Source organism: Phoenix dactylifera, unplaced genomic scaffold (assembly GCF_009389715.1).
Source record: "Phoenix dactylifera cultivar Barhee BC4 unplaced genomic scaffold, palm_55x_up_171113_PBpolish2nd_filt_p 000665F, whole genome shotgun sequence".
Classification (NCBI taxonomy): Eukaryota; Viridiplantae; Streptophyta; class Magnoliopsida; order Arecales; family Arecaceae; genus Phoenix; species Phoenix dactylifera.
The window spans coordinates 212,948-232,222 of record NW_024068052.1 but is presented as its reverse complement, the minus strand read 5'-3'; the positions used below and the strand labels follow the sequence as shown (position 1 = coordinate 232,222).

The window sequence follows — 19,275 nt, the reverse complement described above, 5'->3', positions numbered from 1 at the left end:
GGCACACCGCTGGGTGCCCATTTTAAGCTCTCAAAAGGGCAAAGTCCGAAGACGCGGGTGGAGGAGCTCAATATGTCAAAAATCCCGTATGCATCGGCAGTGGGGAGCTTGATGTATGCTATGGTGTGTACGAGACCAGACATTGCTCAAGCAGTGGGAGTTGTGAGTCGCTTCATGAGCTATCCAGGCTTGGAGCATTGGCGCGCAGTCAAATGGATACTGAGGTATCTGAAAGGCACTGAGCACATGTCATTGTGCTATGGAGGTTCTGAGATCCGGTTACAGGGCTATGTGGACTCAGACATGGCAGGGGACTTGGACGGCAGGAGAAGCACGACAGGGTACTTGTTCACCTTGGGCAGTGGAGCCGTCAGTTGGATTTCCAGGTTGCAACCAGTTGTTGCATTGTCGACTACGGAGGCGGAGTATGTGGCAGCCACAGAGGCGTGCAAGGAACTAATATGGCTTCAAGTCTTGATGAAGGAGCTTGGGAAGGAACAGAAGGATTGCATGTTATATTCAGATAGTCAAAGTGCAATTCATCTGGCAAAGAATTCAGCTTTCCATTCAAGGACGAAGCATATTGACATACGGTACCACTTCGTGAGGTCATTGCTCGAGCAGGGACTCGTCAAGTTGGAGAAGATTCATACAAGTCAGAATCCTGCAGATATGTTGACGAAGGTCGTCACGGTGGAGAAGCTGAGGAGTTGTTCAGCTTCTGCTGGTCTTCATGCTTGAAGACGTTCAGGAGGCATCGTACCTATTTCACTAGGATGATTTAGTTTCAGTGGGAGCACAGAGGAGAGCCAAGTAACAAGAGGATATACCCAAGGTCTCCAAGTGGGAGATTGTTGGGGTATGTGGAGACCTTTGGTGATGAAGAGAATTGAAGGAAAATCAATTCTGCATAGTTTTCTGTCTGGCGGACTGTCGGAGTCGACTCGAGCTTCAGTCGAGTCGACTCGGGAACAGTCGAGTCGACTCGAGGTCTGTCGAGTCGACCCGAGAGGAGAAAGCCGCAAAAACCATGTTTCTGTCTGGACTGTCAGAGTCGACTCGAACTACAGTCGAGTCGACTCGGAGCATCGTCGAGTCGACTCGAGATACAGTGGAGTCGACTCGAGATCGTGCCAGTTAAACTGGAAGTTGTTCAGACGTGCCAGAGTCGACTCGGACTTCAGCCGAGTCGACTCGGGCTCGCGAAAAATCGTACGGACGATTTTCTTTTGGTGTTTTTTGGTGGCGTTTCGACGGCTATGATCATCTGAAGGTCTTGAGACTATATATAGGACTCATGAGAGCCCTAGGGTAAGATTATTGGCCGTATATTTGAGAGAGACTCTTGTTTGTGAGGCTAGGGTTCTAGAGAAGAAGAGGATTGGGATCCTACTTCTTGTGCAAAGGGAATTCTGTGTGAATCTCTTGTAGATCGATCGCTTGTGATCGTTCGGGTGTGTGCTATCTCTGTAATCAGTTCATCCTTATTGAGATTTGGAGCGGTGGAGGACGTAGGCTATTTGTAGCCGAACCTCGTTACATTTTGTGTTTGCTTTGCTATTTTCTTCCTTCTTCTTCCTTTGATCTTTGATAATCCGTTGCGGTGCTCAAGTGTTTTATCCTACTGATACCACGGGGTAATCTTTTGCCCTTCGTAGGCGGAGCGAAGAGGTGATCCTTGAGTCGGGAGTCGAGGGAGCGAGAGAGTGCTTATCCGTTTGTATCTCTCTTGCTTGTCCGACGTCGGTGGCGGCGCTGGTGTGAGTGGGTTCCGGTGCGGGGCGCCGACAACACACAGTCCCATCAGGACGTAGCTTCACAGAATACACCCATTTACAGCCAATGGATTTAACATCAGAAGGACATGGAACAATATCCCAAGTGTGATTCTCTTGTAGAGCTTGAAGCTCATCTTGCATACATTCCTGCTTAATTGCCTGGGAATAACAAGTAGGAATTGTGATAGTAGACAGAGTCGCACTGAGTGATGTATGTGAGAATCCATACCTATCTGGTGGATGGGAGGCTCTGGTGGACCTGCAAGGCGTAGGGACTGCAGGCTGAGGTGGTGGATCAGTATCGGGAAGGGGCTGAGGTGGCTGACGTCTCTTATACACAATATTTGGTTTGAAGCGCTCAATAGAATGATATATATCATCAAAGCTAGAAATCCTGGCAAGATCAGAAGATGAGGCAACATTGGACTGAAAGAAATACTGGTTGTCAAAGAAAACTACATTTCTAGAGACACGAAGTCGTTTAGTAGCAGCATCATAACACACAAAACCCTTTTGAGGAATACCATAACCCATAAAGGCACACTGAACCGACAGGGCAGCAAGTTTGTGACGTTCATTAGCAGGTAAGTCAACAAAGCAAACACACCCAAAAGTATGAAACTGATTGTAACCAGGATGCTTGCCATAGAAATGATAATAAGAGGAATCAAAGTCCAAAATTTGAGAAGGCAGTCGATTAATCAAATAAACTGCAGTAGACAAAGCTTCAACCCAAAATTTAGGAGGAACAGAGGATTCAAGCAACAAGGTGCGAACAACATCTAACAGATGGCAATTCTTACGTTCAGCAACACCATTTTGCTGAGGTGTATAAGGACAAGATCGCTGAGAAATTATACCTTTTTGATGCAAGAACCCCTGAAAGTCATGAGACATATATTCTCCGCCCGAGTCAGACCTTAATACTTTAATACAGGTTGAGAATTGAGTCTCAACATAAGCCACAAAGGTCTGAAAAATAGAAAATACTTTGGATTTGGAGCGAAGAAAATACACCCAAGTGAAACGACTATAATCATCAATGAACGTCACAAAATATTTATATCCGGCATGAGATGTTACAGGAGTAATGCCCCAAACATCACTATGAATAATATCGAAACATTTTTCAGCTCGACTACCATGATTAGGAAAAGATAGAGTTTTGTTTTTTCCAAGTTTACAAGCAGTACAATCAAAAGACATGCTGTAAGAAGAGAACTGATCTTTATTGCCCAAAAAACCATGCTTCACTAAATGAGACAAAACAAGAGAGTTAGGATGGCCTAGGCGTTTATGCCAAACCTCACTCTGATTTGTTGCAGCAGTACAAGCCAAAGACAATAGATTTGGAAGAGTAAAATGCAGAGGAAACAATCTTCCAACTTTAGGCCCCTTCGCGATCATTTTTCCCGACACTTGATCCTGAACCTGACAACCATTTCGAGAAAAATGCACATCACAATTGTTATCAACCAATTGACCAACTGAAATCAAACTAGTAGAGAGTCCAGGTGACACAAACACATTGCGGAAAGGTGAACTAAGATCTCCAATAGCAATAATAGGAAGATTACTTCCATTAGCAATTTGAATGTGTTGTGTACCGTTATAGGACCGAACATTGTGCAGAAAATCAGAACAGCCAGTCATGTGATTTGATGCTCCAGAATCAACAAACCAAGGATGAGAAATTGTTTTACCATTACCTTGAAGTCCCAATGCTGAAAAGGCCGAGATAATCATCTGTTGCACCATTTTTGGAGTAAGAACAACTTGGTTAGGACCTGTTGATGTGTCTGCAGCAGATGCGATTCTTGCGGACTGATCCACAGAAGTAGAAGAACTGACCGCAGCTTGAAAAGCATTGGCTCGGCGATTCTGAGGTCGCGTAGGACACTCCTTAATGATGTGCCCGGACTGCTTACAGTAAGTGTAGAATTTCTTATTGCAGTTGCGAGCAATATGGCCGAATTCCTTGCAGCAATAGCACTGGACCTTGTCCTTGCCCTTTCCCTTCCCTTGAGTAGCATATGCAACATTCACAACATCTGAGGACAGCTTCTCTTGTGCCATAACAGCCTGGGTAAGAGTCCGTTGCTCCTCACGAAGCAATTCACCAAGACACACATCCAAAGAGGGAACAAGATCTCTGTTTAATAGCGCAGCCCTAGTAACTTCAAATTCTGGCCTAAGTTTCATCAAAAATTGATCACGTTTGCTGGTTGCATGAACCTCTTGAATAGCGGACAAGGCTTCTTTTGCCACCTTAGCATGAATGATTCCGGAATACTCGTTCCACAGATTAAGAAAACCAGAATAATACTCCTGAATGGAAAGATTACCTTGGCTGTAATTTGCAATCTCCAACTCCAACTGAAACCGCCTTGCATTGTTGTCTTGGTTGTAGATGCGCTTCAAATAATCCCACATCTCCTTGGCGGTGTTAAAGGACCGCAGATTGTTCACCATATGCGGCTCAATGGACCCCAAAATCCAAGAAATAATCCGAGCATCCTTGGTCTCCCATTGAGCAAATTCCTTAGCATCAGTTGAAGCTTTAGAAGAGCCATCAATATGATCCCAAAGCTCCCTGCCTTTGATAAACATCTTGAACTGAAACTCCCAAGCAGAGTAGTTCTTCCCAGTGAAACGAACACAAAAGGCTTATGTAGACATTATGACCACAAGAAAGAACACTAGAAAGAGAACTCCAAGAAAGCTAGAAACCAGAGAACTAGAGAACTTTACCAAGAATTCAAAATCTAGAAAACATAAGGTCGTATCGAGACTCAAAAATCTAGAACACCGAGAGCCCCTTGGACTAAAACTAGAGAAAACCGAAAGGAGAAAGCGTTAATGACCAGATTTAGAACATAGGCTCTGATACCATGTCAAATTGACTGAATAATCTCTCATCTTTGTGAGAATCTCATTAAATAAAAAAACCGTGCAGAGAAGTTAGCTATAGATAGCTGTACATTACAAGGAAATTAGCTATCATACATGGCAATTAGCTATAGACAGCTATACACAATAAATCTGCAAATTAATTCTGCTAGCTAAATTAAGAAGACTAAGCTATACATAGTTAATAGAAATAACAAAGGAAATGAGTAGATTGTGGAAATAAAGGTAATTAGATTTGCTATGGAAACCATACGTAAATAGGATCTGTAGATCCTGCAGATCCTATTAACAGTCTCTCCCATGCAAGGCACGCTGAACATAACACAAGCCAGGCCGCTCTCAACTCCGTCCCTAGCACTAAGGCATCAAACAAGTGGCAACCTCCAACCACAATCATCCTGAAGTCCGAGCCCCTGACAACGAAGCCCGCACCTCCCCTCCTACCGCCCTACAGGACGCATCCATCAAAGTTGACCTTGAAGAAACTTGGAGGTGGGGGCTCCCAAGTGAAAAACACCAAGCGGGGTGCTTCACGAGCAGATGTAGAGCCCCAGATATCCCGAGCTATCAAAGGTCTATCTGAATGGATCGTTTGAGAGGCCTCCAACGCCAACAGTCGCGCCCTCTCCATCACCACCCCCGGTGGTTGGCACCTCTCCCTGTGAGTATTGGACCGCCAGATGGGCCGACCTGGACCAAAGTCAGCAGCTCATCTGGACGCGATTGCTTCGAGAGGGGAGAAATTGATGTACGGTGGCTCAATCGTCGAACCCTCCAGAACCCTTCTATTTCCTGACCCCACGTCACTGCTCCTTTCTCACTGTTTTTCTCCTTCCTTAGAGACGGAGCTCTCTGAACGGACGTCTGTGTCGTCAGAGAAGGTGTTCGTGACTCCTCCCCAGAACTAGGTGAGCCTCCCGACCCCCTCGTTTCTGCCTCACTTACGTTGGGGATTGGCCGCAGCGCACTTAGCAAGCTATGAGGATTTGGTTGATAGGGCTAAGTGTTAGATATATGCCCTAGAAGCCAATAAGGCTGACACATTATTAATTCTGGGACATAATTTTGTACTTGACTATTTATTATTGAATAAATAAAAGGCATCTTTTTCATTCATATTGTTTATGTGTCTATGAATCGTCCAAAGAATTAATAAGATGATGATGCATATTCTCAAGAGTTGAGAATTTGAGCCATGTATCATTGGTGATTAATTTCTAAATGCTCGTGATCGATGGATCATCATGAGGACGGTGATTGATCCGATCAGTGCACACATCACTTTCCTTACGGATAGACGAGACTCGAGTCCACAGTGTAGGGACACTGAAGTGATAGTGCAAGTGCTTGTTAGAGAACAAGGGTACGGAGCGTGACCAAGATAAGAAGTCACTTGGATGTCTATCCACTCGTCAGTGACTTGCTTGATGTTGCAGTAGTGTGACTGGTCCTTTGACCTACGATGCTTCGGCTACTCACAGTGAGGTTATTGTAGTTTGACTGCACACATACATGGTCTCTAGCCATATGGATCCATGCAGTGTAGATTGGCTGCAGTACGTTCACTGTAGGAGTAGGGTATGCACCTATAAGGAATCTATCAACCTTGATAGATAAGAAGAGATCCTATGTGATTTTTAAGACTGAGTTCGTAAGACCTCGGCCGGGGCAGATTGTACAGTGGAGAGAGTTTTCCACTCTCGAGCTTAAGTCGAATAAATCTTGACATATGACAGGCGATGGGGTTTGACGAGTTGTCCATGACCTCCGCCCTATAGGGATCCACGATAGAAGGACTGTATCGCACAATAACTGTACCTAGAGGTTCACCATTCTATTCTGTTGGGTAGCCACTACATGCTGCTAGGTGTCACTGGTGGATGGTGGGACTCATAGGAATTGTCTCGATGATCGATAAATCCTAATGAGTAGAGTTGGAATCGTTCCGACCCATTAAAAGGAGTTTTCAACGATATTGTGATAGAGATCATAATATATCTCACTACCGGTCAGAATTGAACCTATGGGATCACACACACTAGAGGCATTGATCGATCCGATGGTTGAATCGTGATTAGGAATCATAAGTAATCAATTCGATTGATAATCAGTTCAAGAAGGAACAATGGAATTAATTAATTGGACTTAAACACAAATCCTACTTCGAGTAGGATTCCTAGAGTCCTAATTGGATTAGAACTAGAAATCCTATTTGGAGTAGGACTGGGATTCCTACTTGGAGTAGGATTCCTACAATCCTAGTTAGATTAGGAGTTTTGAACTAAATTTGGATTCTTACTTGGAGTAGGATTCCCAGAGTTCTAATCGGATTAGGACTTCGGACTCAAATTAGAGTCCTAATTGGATGAGGACTAAAATTAAATAAGTCCTAATTAGATTAGGATTTCTTAAGTCTTAATTAATTATTAATCTAATGAATTAACAAGACTCCTAATTGGATTAGGATTGAAGAGTTCAATTGAGTCATAATTGATTTGAGTTCTAATTGGATTAGGACTTACCTAGATTAGATCCAATTTGGTTAAACCTTGGACTAAGCCTAATTAGATTAGGACTTAGCCATAAGAAGATCACCTAATCCTCCTTAGAGGAGGACTAGGGTTAGCCAAGAGGGAGGGGCGCATGCCCCTCCTCTTTTTCTTTGCTTTGTGCGGCACAACAAGAGGGGCCGACGCCCCTCTTGGAAGGTTGTCAAGGAGCTCCTAAAAGTTAGGAGCTCCACTCCCTTTAAAAAGGGGTAAGGGGCGGCACACTAAGGCATTCAAGCCCTCTTCTCCCTTGTGTCGTGGCCCCCTTCCTCCCCTTGGTCTTCAGCCGCAAGCAAGAAAGAAAAGAGAAGGTGATTGGCGGCCCTCCTCCCTCCTTGTTTTCTTCTTCCAACGCAAGGAAAACAAAAGGGCTGCAGTCAGGCTTTGGTTCTTCTTCAAGATCCCTCCTTCTTCTTCCTCCTCCCAAGCCTAATCAAGGGTTGATTCAAAGGAAGGAGATCAGCCATTAAAGTTGCCTCTGCAAGGGAGCTAGCACCCCGGGGAGACAAAGAAACTAGGATCGGTTTTTGCTTCGTGTGGATATCCGTAGAGGCCGGATGCTTGTGCGGCTTCAAGCGAGCCTTCTTCCAAAACCACGATCATTAGTTTGCGGTGATCATCTACCCGCACAAGGTGAAGATCTAATCTTCATAATGTAGTTAAAAGTTTTTAATTCTAATCTATCTACGAACGGTTTTTGAACAACGTTCATGGGATGAACGTAAGATCCCGCTTATGCCTATTACGCTGCCATCTGATTTTTTTTTTGAAAAATTTTCTGCGGCATGGGCGGGTTCTAACAGTGGTATCAGAGCCTAGGCCTCGTAGATTAAGGTTAGAATTAGTACTACTCTCGCCCAAGCACGCTTAACTGCGGAGTTATGATGGGATCCGGTGCATTAGTGCTGGTATGATCGCACCTCTTTACTAAGAACATGGGGATTATCTGGAAAGAAACTCAGGATATTAGAGATGGGAAACAAAAGAGGAGCAGAGAATTCGATAACCGCAGTGGACAGAATCCTATCAGATCTGCACAATCTCGTAATAGGTCTTGGCAATTAGGAAAGCAGAGATCTTATGAGAAGGCTACTCAACATCAGCAAGAGAAGTCTAAATGTGAAGCATGTGGAGGTGCCTATAAGACAGAAATTTGTAGACGGTTATCTGGAGCTTATTTCAAATGCGGCCAACAGGGTCATAGGATAGCGGAGTACCCTCATAATCAATAAGACTCTCAATCAGTTAAGAGGCCTCAAGCTACAAGGACCCAAAAATGCAAGCTTCTTTGCTCCAGTTCAGTCGGCTCAATCTTCTTCTCCCAAGCAGCAGAAAGGGGGGAGACCGCGCACATAGGGTCGTATTTATGCACTGACTCAGTAGGATGCTCAGGTATCTAACACTGTGGTGTTAGGTACATTACGATTGCATCTGTTTATGCTTATGTGTTATTTGATTCTAGTGCTACACATTCTTTTATGTCATTTACATTTGTGCAAAAACATGACCTGCCTTGTGTGCCATTAGATTATGATTTATATATTGGCACCCCTGCCAGGGGATGGGGTGATCGCTAATCAAGTCTGCAAGACTTGTTCAATTCAGATAATAGGTAGAGACATGATTGCTAATTTGATAGTCATTGATATGCATGATTTTGACATAATATTGGATATGGACTGGTTCGCGACACATTTTGCTACCATTAATTGCCATGAAAATCGAGTAAACTTTCAAATCTCTGAAGATACTGAATTTAGCTTCATGGGTAATGGTGCATATACTTCCCCTCGAGTTGTCTCTGCTATGCAAATAAAGCGGCTATTCAGGAAGTGGAGTATGGCATATATTGCCACAGTAGTGGATACCAGACAATCATACCAAAGATTGGAGGATATCCTAGTAGTAGAGGAATACCCTGAAGTCTTTCTAGAAGATCTTCCTGGTTTGCCACCAGATAGAGAGATTGAATTTGTAATTGATTTGATTCCCAATACCACGCCAATCTCCAAAACCCCCTATAGAATGGCTCTAGCTGAAATGAAAGAATTAAAGGAGCAGTTGAAAGATTTGCTTGATAAAGGCTTCATTCGACCTAGTGTGTCACCTTGGGGAGCTCCAGTATTGTTTGTAAAGAAGAAAGATGGAAGTTTGAGGTTATATATTGATTATCGGGAGATAAATAAAGTGACAGTGAAGAATAAGTATCCTCTACCAAGAATTGATGATCTATTTGATCAGTTAAAGGGTGCTCAGGTATTCTCATCTTCGTTCTGGGTATCATCAGTTAAAGATAAGGGCTGTAGATGTACCTAAGACTGATTTTCATACTCGGTATGGGCACTATGAATTTTTGGTCATGCCCTTTGGGCTGACAAATAACCTGTAGCTTTTATGGATCTGATGAATAGGGTTTTAGGCCTTTTTTAAATAAATTTGTCGTGGTTTTTATTGATGATATCTTAATTTATTCTGAAAGTCAGGCCGAGCATGAATAACATTTGAGGATAGTACTAGAAACCCAAAGATAGGAGCAACTGTATGGCAAATTGAAGAAAAGTAAATTTTGGTTGGAAGTGTAGTTCCGTCAGTTACGCCTAAATATGACTACTCGCTAATGTAGGCTTTCATTGACGTTTCCTACTTCTATCTATAACCGTCAAAGCCTACTGGGGCCGGCCCCTAAGTTGAAATATCGATGGATACAAAGCCTGCCAACTTGATAGCTGCTTCGAATCCATATATCTATGTTTTTGTTAAAGCCTTGATGGGGACCTTGTAGCACACAACCATGTCGAATACGCTAGAACTCAGCATTGAAAGAGAACCAAGCTCGATAGGAAATTTGTTGATGGTGAGCTTCTCCAAAAAAAACTATAAGTACAAGATCTCCATCTTTAATAGCGATGATGTTACTAGGACATGTGATATCTAAAGAGGGTCTATGTGGACCCAAAGAAGGTTGAAGCAGTGATCAACTGGAGCAGGCCAAATAGTGTTTCTAAAATTCGTAGTTTCTTGAGTCTAGTTGGGTATTACAGATGATATGTTGAGGGTTTTTCTCCCATTGCTGCACCTTTAACTCGACTAACTCGTAAAGGAGTTAAGTTTGAGTGGTCAGATAAATGTGAACAGAGCTTTCAGGAGCTTAAGCAACGCTTGGTGTCAGCCCCCATCCTTACCCTTCCTTCCAGTGGTGAAGGTTATATCATTTACAGTGATGCTTCAAAGAAAGGATTTGGTTGTGTGCTGATACAGAATGATAAGGTGATTGCTTATGCCTCTCGACAACTTAAGCCATATGAGGAAAATTAGCCCACTCATGATCTTGAACTTGCTGTTGTTGTATTTGCATTAAAAATTTGGAGACATTACTTATATGGTGAATCTTGAAAGGTGTATACGGATCACAAAAGTCTAAAATATCTCTTTACTCAGAAGGAACTCAATATGAGACAGAAGATGGTTAGAGTTGATAAAAGATTATGATTTGTGTATACATTACCATTCGGTAAAAGCTAATGTGGTGGCTGATGCACTGAGCAGAAAAGCTTTTGGTAGTATTGCTGCTCTACTCACCTCTTAGAGAGGAATTTTGGAAGATTTGAGAGCAGAAATCGAGGTATATTGGCATGATCTTGATGCATATTTGGCAAATCTACGTGTCCAACCTACCTTGTAGAGAGAATCAAGACTGCTCAAGCAGATGATCCTCAGTTGCAAAAGATTAGAAGTGACATTGAGTCAGGTTCTCAGTTAGAGTTCGTACTTCATGAGGATGGATCATTGAGATTCAGAAACAGAATTTGTATTCCAAATGACTCTGATTTAAAGAGAGAAATTATGAGGGAAGCTCATAATACTGGATATACAGTGCATCCTGGGAATACTAAGATGTATAAAGCTTTGAAAAATATGTTTTGGTGGAATAACATGAAGAGAGAAATTGCATAATTTGTAGCTCAGTGTTTGACTTGTCAGCAGGTTAAGGCAGAACACTAGAGACCGGCAATAGTGTTGCGTCCCCTTTCAATTTCTGAATGGAAGTGGGAATACATAACAATGGACTTCGTCTCTCGGTTACCTCATACCCCTAAGGGTTATGATGCTATATGGGTGATTGTAGACAGAGTGACTAAGTCAGCATACTTTTTGGCATTCAAAGTGGGAATGACACTGGAAAAGTTTGCGGAGCTCTATATTGAGCAAATAGTGAGGTTGCATGGAGTACCCATATCCATTGTTTCTGATAGGGACTCGCGGTTTGTGTCTCACTTTTGGGGTAGTCTGCATAAAGTTTTGGGGACCACTCTCAGCTTTAGCACAGCTTTCCACCCTCAGACCGATGGCTAGTCGGAAAGAACCATTCAGATCTTGGAAGATATGCTGAGGGCTTGTGTGATTGATATGAGAGGCTCTTGGGACCGTCACATGCCTTTGGTTGAGTTTGCATATAATAATAGTTATCAGGCAAGTATTCAGATGGCATTTTACGAGGCTTTGTATGGAAAGAAGTGTAGATCTCCTATCTATTGGGATAATGTTGGTGAAAGAAAACTTATGGGTCCCGAAATTGTTCAACAAACAATAGAAAAGATTCAGCTAATGAGAGAACGCCTTCGGATAGCTCAGAGCAGACAGAAAAGTTATGCAGATAATAGAAGGCGAAAATTGAAATTTTAGGTCGGAGATTATGTGTTTTTGAAAAAGTCTCCTACTAAAGGGGTTATGCGATTTGGAATACGCGGAAAGCTCATTCCGCATTATGTGGCCCCTTTGAAATTCTAGAAAGAGTTGGAGTTGTTGCATACAGACTGGCACTTCCATCGGTACTGTCTAGAGTTCATAATGTATTTCATGTTTCCATGTTAAGAAAGTATGTTCCAGATACGGGCCATGTAGTAGAAGTGGCTCCTTTGCAGCTTAGAGAGGACTTGACCTATGCTGAGCAGCCTGTACGTGTGGTAGATAGAAAGGAACAAGTATTAAGAAGGCGTATGATTCCTTATGTCAAGATCCAGTAGAACAATCACTCGGAACGTGAGGTTACATGGGAACTGGAGGACGAGATGAAGGAAAAATATCCAAACCTTTTTGAAATAGGGTATGTTAAATTTCGAGGACGAAATTTTTTTAAAGGAGGGGAGAATGTGAGTAATGGGCCGCCAAATGGGCCAACCTGAACCAAAGTCAGCAGCCCATATAGAGGCCACTACCCATTGCTTCGAGAGGGGAGAAATTGATGTATGGTGGCTCAGTCGTCGAGCCCTCCAGAACCCTTCTATTTCCTAACCCCACATCATTGCTCCTCTCTCGCTGTTCTCCTCCTTCCTTAGAGACGGGGCTCCCTGAACGGATGTTTGTGTTGCTAAAGAAGGTGCTCGTGACTTCTCCCCAGAACTAGGTGAGCCTCCCGACCCCCTCGTTTCTTTTTCCCATGCTTTTCTTCCTCTCGATTTACTCGGGATAACAGAGATAGAGAGAGAAAGAAAGAAGGAAGGGGGGACTCACCCGTGCACCGCCGATCTCGGCCTGGCCCTCCGCAGGAAGAAAGTGAGGGCCGGCCGCCGCGGGCACCGCCGATCTCGGTCTGGCCCTCCTAAGCACTCCGGCGAGGGACCACTTTCTTGTGTTCGCGGGAAAGAGGAGGCCAGGCCGCAGGTGCCGCAAGCACCGCTGGCCGGCCGCCAACACCACCAGCCTTGAGCTGTTCCCCGCCCGAGCTCCCTCTTCGTCGTGGGTTCTTCTCCCGAGCACCCCGGCTTGGAATCTTCCTCCTCTTGTGTTCACGGGAGAAGAGGGGGAAGGTGAGAGGAAGAAGAGAAGGAACAAAGATGGGAGGAAAGGAAGGTTCGGGAGGAAGAAAAGAAAAGAAGAAGAGAAAAAAAAAGAAAAGAAAAGAAAAGAAGAAAAGAAAAGGAGAAGAAAGAAAAAGAAGAAAAAGAAAGAGAAAGAAAAGAAAAGAAAAGAAAAGAAAAAGAGAAGGCCCATCGTGGGCTGAACTGGGCCAAGCTTGGGCTTTGTTCATTGCAGGCCTACTTGGGCCCAATTCAGCCATGTTGGCCCAGTTGGGTCGTACCCCTTGTGGGCCCAACTTGGGCCCAGTCCAGCCTTGTTGGGCCCTATTTGGGTCGTACCCATTGTGGGCCTAACTTGTGCTCAGTTCAGCCATGTGGGACCCTGTTGGACCGTGTCCAATAATATTTTTGATTTTGCTTAGCTCTGAGATTAATTAAGAAATTAATTATATTCTAATGATATTTAAATAGGTGCACCTGACCTGTTTGTGTGAAGTGGGATTTAAACGAAAAGGGGTAAGTAACTTAATACTTCAAACTATGTTTTCTAAATTATTTGATAAATTAATTATTAATGGATTAAATTTGAGATATGTTTTGTACTTAGTTAAAATGGGTCAGGCATATTAAATATTATTTGAAAATTTTGTTATATGCTATAAAATCTGTAAAATATGACTGGGCAACTTATGAAATTTGTTTTTATATGTATGTATTCTCAGCATGACTATCATCTATTCTGGCATCGCCAATGAAGATTATTCGTTGGCCCTGTCGACTTGTATCTATGAGAAACTGATTTCGACACCGTACCACCAGTGATTAGAATAGTGGTATTTGGACACCATACCACCGATGATTAATAATAGTGGTATTTAGACACCGTACCACCGGTGATTAATAATAGTAATATTTGGACACCATACCGGCGATTAATAATAGTGGTGTTTTGGCACCTTGTGCAACCCATGCCACTGGGTTACGTGGCCATAGCCTGTTTGTATTGGAATTCTGGTATCAGGATTTTTATGAAAACACTTAGCAAATTTCAAAAGAAAAGAATACATATTATCTGTGATTTAATTTTCAGTCATTATTTTGTGCTTTGATTAATTATCTGATATGCTTCGACCCCTCTGGGGTATTATGTTGCTTACTAAGCTAGTGTAGTTCATTATCCTATTTTGTTTGTTTTTCAGATCCAGAGGCTTGATCGCACGGGATTGGGGAGTGCAATAAATTTTGGAAGATTTTGTTAAAATTAGAATTTTTGGTTAGACCAATTAAAACATTTGAATTATGTTGATATATGTTATTTTGAAACTTTGTAAGATTGTTTTGAATGTATTAATGTTTAAGTCATTTTTTAAGCATTGTAATAGTTTTGATATGATCAGCTGTTTTGCACGCCTGTATGGTTCGCCGTGCAGGCGTGCGGCGTCTGTCGCGCTTCGGGCTCGAGGTGTGATACTCCCCAAATGTCCATACGTTCCTCGCTAGCTAGATCTGATGAGCAGTATAGGTCGCCCGCACTACCTTCAGTCTGGACTACGAGGCCCCGACCAAATATTGAAGAACCTGAAGAAAAGATGCCGCATGGCACTAGAGCTTCGTGGAGAACCCTGTCCGCCTCCAGACCCTCTTAGCCCAGTGGCATTGGAAGATAGCATGGTCTAACGACTCATCAGTCTGACACTCAGGGCACTGGGGGTGGATACCCATGCCCCTCCCGTACAGCAGAAGTCTCGTCGGTAGCCTACCCTAAGCAACTTTTCAAAGAAATAAAGCCACTCTAGGGTGGAGCCCCAACCGCCAAACCCGGCTGAGATCCACCCCCCAACTGCCCTCCATCCTGGACAACGCAGCAGACGTCGGCCACTCTGACTCTAGACGTGCAGGACAAGCTCCATACCCTGACGTGAGGGCAGGGGTGCCCCAGAACTGGGAGCGACCGGATCCGCGCCGCAAGTGGCTCCTCGAACATCTGATCAATCCGGTATGTATCCCACCCCCCACCTCTGGAAAGAAGGTCACACACCCGGAGTCCGTCCCCAACCTCAACACTAACTAGGGTCGGCCAAAACCTCAATGGGAGCTCGTCCACCCACGCATCCTCCACCACCTCGACCCTCTGGCCATCACCAATCAACCGCCTGCATCTAGATAGGACCATAGGCATGTATCTGCAGATCTCACGCCAAACTGGTGATGCCCTCCGACCCCCAGATGGGGTCACACTGCTCCCAACAGGACCATACCGGGCTACCATCATCCAACTCCAAAGAGATTGCGGCTCCAAGATAATCCTGGCAGCATGCTGAGCAATCTGCACCTCCCTCCTGGTCAGTAGAGACTAACCACCCAGCTCCCTTGCCCTAGTCGGTTGGCATACCGACTCCCAATCCTCCAGATGCAACCCCTAGCCGCCGCCCTGCATCCCCTAAATAAAACCCTGAGCAAGCCTCTCAATCCTCATCAACATCGTCTTGGGAACAACGGTGGCCAAACTCTATTTTGTTCGAAATAGGGGTCTGCCGCTTAAAAAAATTGAAGATTCGTAAATGAAGTCGGCAATTGATTTGCGGACTTCACTTACGAATTGCGAAATTAAAAAATTTGAAAATTCGTAAGTGAAGTCGGCAAATCAGTTGATGGGGTCTTCTTCCCGGGCGCCGGCCCCCTCACAGCCTCCCCTGGGGTCCACCGGGCTCCGCCGGTGTCCTCTCCTTCCCTCCCCCACTCTCTCTCTCTTTTCCTCTCTTGTTTGGCCTCTCCCCCGCCCGTCTGTTCGCTATATCGGTACGTCCCCCGCCCGTCTGTTCGCTATATCGGTACGGGCCCCGGCATGGCGCGGACCCGTACCAAGCTATCCCACCAGGGGTTCCTCCGACCTTGGTCTAAAGAAAGCTTAAAGATGGGTGAAGTCAGCAATGACAAAAGAAGCAGAGAATTAGTGAAGAATTAGAAGAGCTACTTTGATGTCCTGCTGCTCCACTTAATAATGAGCTCCCACATGTCCCAACTCTTTCACAAAGTCTTATGGTGTAAGCATAGTAATGATCCCATCAAGTATCATAGATATCTTTCTGACAATCTTAGCCAGCAAAATTAACAAATCCAGGCAATATAAAAGGACCAACAAAGTTGCATTGTTTGTGAAAGCAGAGTGCACAGTGTTAGAGTCATGCAGGAGAATCTCCTTAAGGTGCCTGACAGAACCTTGATGTGATATTTAAAAAGATGTTTCTGGATCTTTCATTCTATTAATTGATGCACTGCAGTAAGCAAACTTATATTTAAAAAATTAAACTAAGTGGAATACACTAAATTTCAAAAGCATTTCAAGGAATCTGTCCAATGGTCAATATTAGATAAGACTACTATTTGTCTAATTCTCCAAGGAGAATGCATGATACATGTCTCTAGTTGGATAAAAGTACAAGCTAGTTTTCTTCCATGAATCATGATACATGTCTCTAGTTGGATAAAAGTACAAGCTAGTTTTCTTCCATGAATCGTATGTCATAAAATCTAAATTAATGGATATAGAACTAAAACTACAATTCCAAATTTCCAATGTTTCTGAATGTAAAGTGCAGTCAGATTGTTCTTTACTGGAAGTTCTTGGAATTTATAACTAAGATGAGAAAAACTGCTGATCTGCTGCACATATATCCATACCCTCAATAACCTAGCAAATTAATAGGCTTATGAAACCACAGATTTTCTTCCTTTTACGCTAGGAACTGGCTTCTTTATTGTAGAGAAAAACTGAGACATAGAAAATTGAATGGTCAATGAGTTTTTCTTAGCATTTTACCAGGCTGATCTTAAGTCTATCTCGATTTTAATGAGGAAAGACATCTTGTATACATCATCATAACAGCTCATAACATGCTACCTTGTTTCCTATACCAGAAATGGAAATTACAGAGTCCTTGTACATAATTAAAAACACAAGTTTGTGATAAAAGTTAGCAGATAAATATGGCAAAAGATCTAGGTCAACAATCAAATATAATACTAAGGCATGCATAATAAAGTACCTCTTGCATAATATATGATATGTCTAATTAACTAGATCACAGAGATTTGATGATGCAGTACCTCAGCTGCACAAATAAGCCCAAGCTCATCTAGACAATACAAAATCTTCCCATGATATCTTGACAAACTCTTTCTTGATGCCATTAGTATATCATTAGTGTCTTTAAATTGATTGGACGGTGATTCTTGCAAACTAACCAGTGAAGCATCAACCTGTTCAGAGCACAAATTTTATTCAAAACAACCTTAGAATATGAATTATAATTTCCAGATCAAGAAGAATTTACCTTCTCCCTTAAAGCTTCTAACTTAATTTTCATATCTTGAAAGTTAAAGTTGGTGGCATCATAGTATATATTAATCATCTTAGCTGAAGGAGCAAATGCTTCAACTTCAGCTCTATCCTTTACAGTATAAACCTGAAAAAATACCAATTTATCAGTGCATCTTCATTTTATTATATAATGCAATGAAGACAAACTTGTTTTGATAAAATAATAGAAATTTCAATGTTTTCAGAGATCGCGTAATAATTATGTGGTGATAGAATATAACCTTAGAATCTAAGATGCTTTCAAGCTCAGATATTTGCTCTTCACAACCTTTGGCTGATGAAACCCCTGTTTAAAGGAGATATGTCAGACATAGTAAGAAATAACAAGCCAAAGAAATACACACAACTGGATTTGCCACAAAAAATTGTAAGATATTAGTCATCCGAATCATAAGGCGGCTCAAACTTGCCCAAATTGATATGATTCTTGTTTTCAGAGCACAAGCAAGTCATGTTGACACTTAAAATGAGCAAAAATTGAAACTATATTTCAAAGAGAAGGGGAAAAAAGCATGTAAAAACATTGTGAAGGCTATAACTTATAAGGGAATTCTTCTCTGAAATAATTGGCAAATTAAAATGTTTTTAGAGAACACCAACAAGGAAGCCGTAAGTTTCAAACTCAAGATGTCAATTTTATGCACATTTATGACTCTACACAAGATACGTGGTACCGACTGAACCGACGTACCGGTCTCCACCGGTACGTCCGTTCGGTACCGATTGGAACTGGTACCGAACTGGTTCAAAAAAACAAAAAGAAAACGCGTGGACGTGCGCACATCCGCATTATGCCATAGAGGCATTAAATGCCACTCTGTGGCATTAAAAGCCCATACGGGATAGCCTGCGTGGGCTCGCTACCCCGCGCGGCGAGCCTGCGCGGGGAACCGCGCGCTGCGCGTGGACGCGAGGTTCGCACTGTGTGGAACATGTGCGGGCGCAAGTTGGGGACGCATTTTCCCACTCGCGCCGCGCCCCCGCGCGCTGCCCTAGATTCTCTTTTTTTTCTTTTCTTTTTTTTTCTCTTCTCCTTTTCTTCTTCCCAAGCCGCTTTTTTCTTTCCCTCTCTCCTCCTCTCTTCTCCTCTCTTTTTCTCCTTCTCCCGCGAGCAAGGGAGGTCTTCTTCCCCGCAAGGTAGTCTTCTTCCCCGCGAGGTGCTCAGGAGGAAGAAAGAGACCCGGTAGACAAAAATCCCCGCAAGAGAGGTCTTCTTCCCCCCTTCGACAGGTAGTCTTCTCCTCTTTCTCTTCTTCTTCCTCTTCTTCTTTCTTCCTCTTCTTCCTCTTCTTTTTCCCCGCGAGTACCGGTGCGAACCGTACCAATGCCGACTGGTGCCGGTACGGTACAAGCTGAACTCATCGGTTCCGACCAGTTTAGCAGACCTTGGCTCTACAGGAGTGAAGTCTTCAGTTAATATTATGGATCAAGGATCAATGGGAGTTTGGCAATCCTAGTAACTTGAGAAGCAAGAATTTAGATGCAAAAACATTTTTTGTAAGGAAAAAACCAGAATAATATAAATGTGCAAATAAGGATTTTCAACATGGTCAGAATATCACAGAAGAAATTATAAAGTACGAAACACCAAAGAAGATACAGCTTGTAGTTTTGTGCAGTATGTCTAGCAACATTCTCCCATCAAGTACACAAAGACAGAAGTTGTTTCTAGCATAAGACTTCATGAGAAGTCCGAATATGTAGACCTAACTGAAGGTAAGACAAGGTCTTGCAGGCACCATAATGCTAAAAGACTGCAGAAGCACTCAATTATGACGGCCTAATCTGCACATGGAAAACCCAATTTTTTTCCAATATGGGAGTTTTCTGGTCACAATTTTTGGTGCACGTTGATATAC

The 19,275-nt window shown here is 43.1% G+C and overlaps 1 protein-coding gene across 1 annotated transcript in view; it reads right to left on the bottom strand.

Annotated features, from left to right (window-relative positions):
• The window catches only part of LOC103718068 (endoribonuclease Dicer homolog 3b-like), a 66,805-nt gene that overhangs the window by 34,014 nt on the left and 13,516 nt on the right, over window positions 1-19,275 (bottom strand). Inside the window, 3 exon segments of the mRNA XM_039119958.1 lie at window positions 17,143-17,295; window positions 17,370-17,501; window positions 17,638-17,702. Of these exon segments, the coding sequence (XP_038975886.1) occupies window positions 17,143-17,295; window positions 17,370-17,501; window positions 17,638-17,702 (350 nt within the window).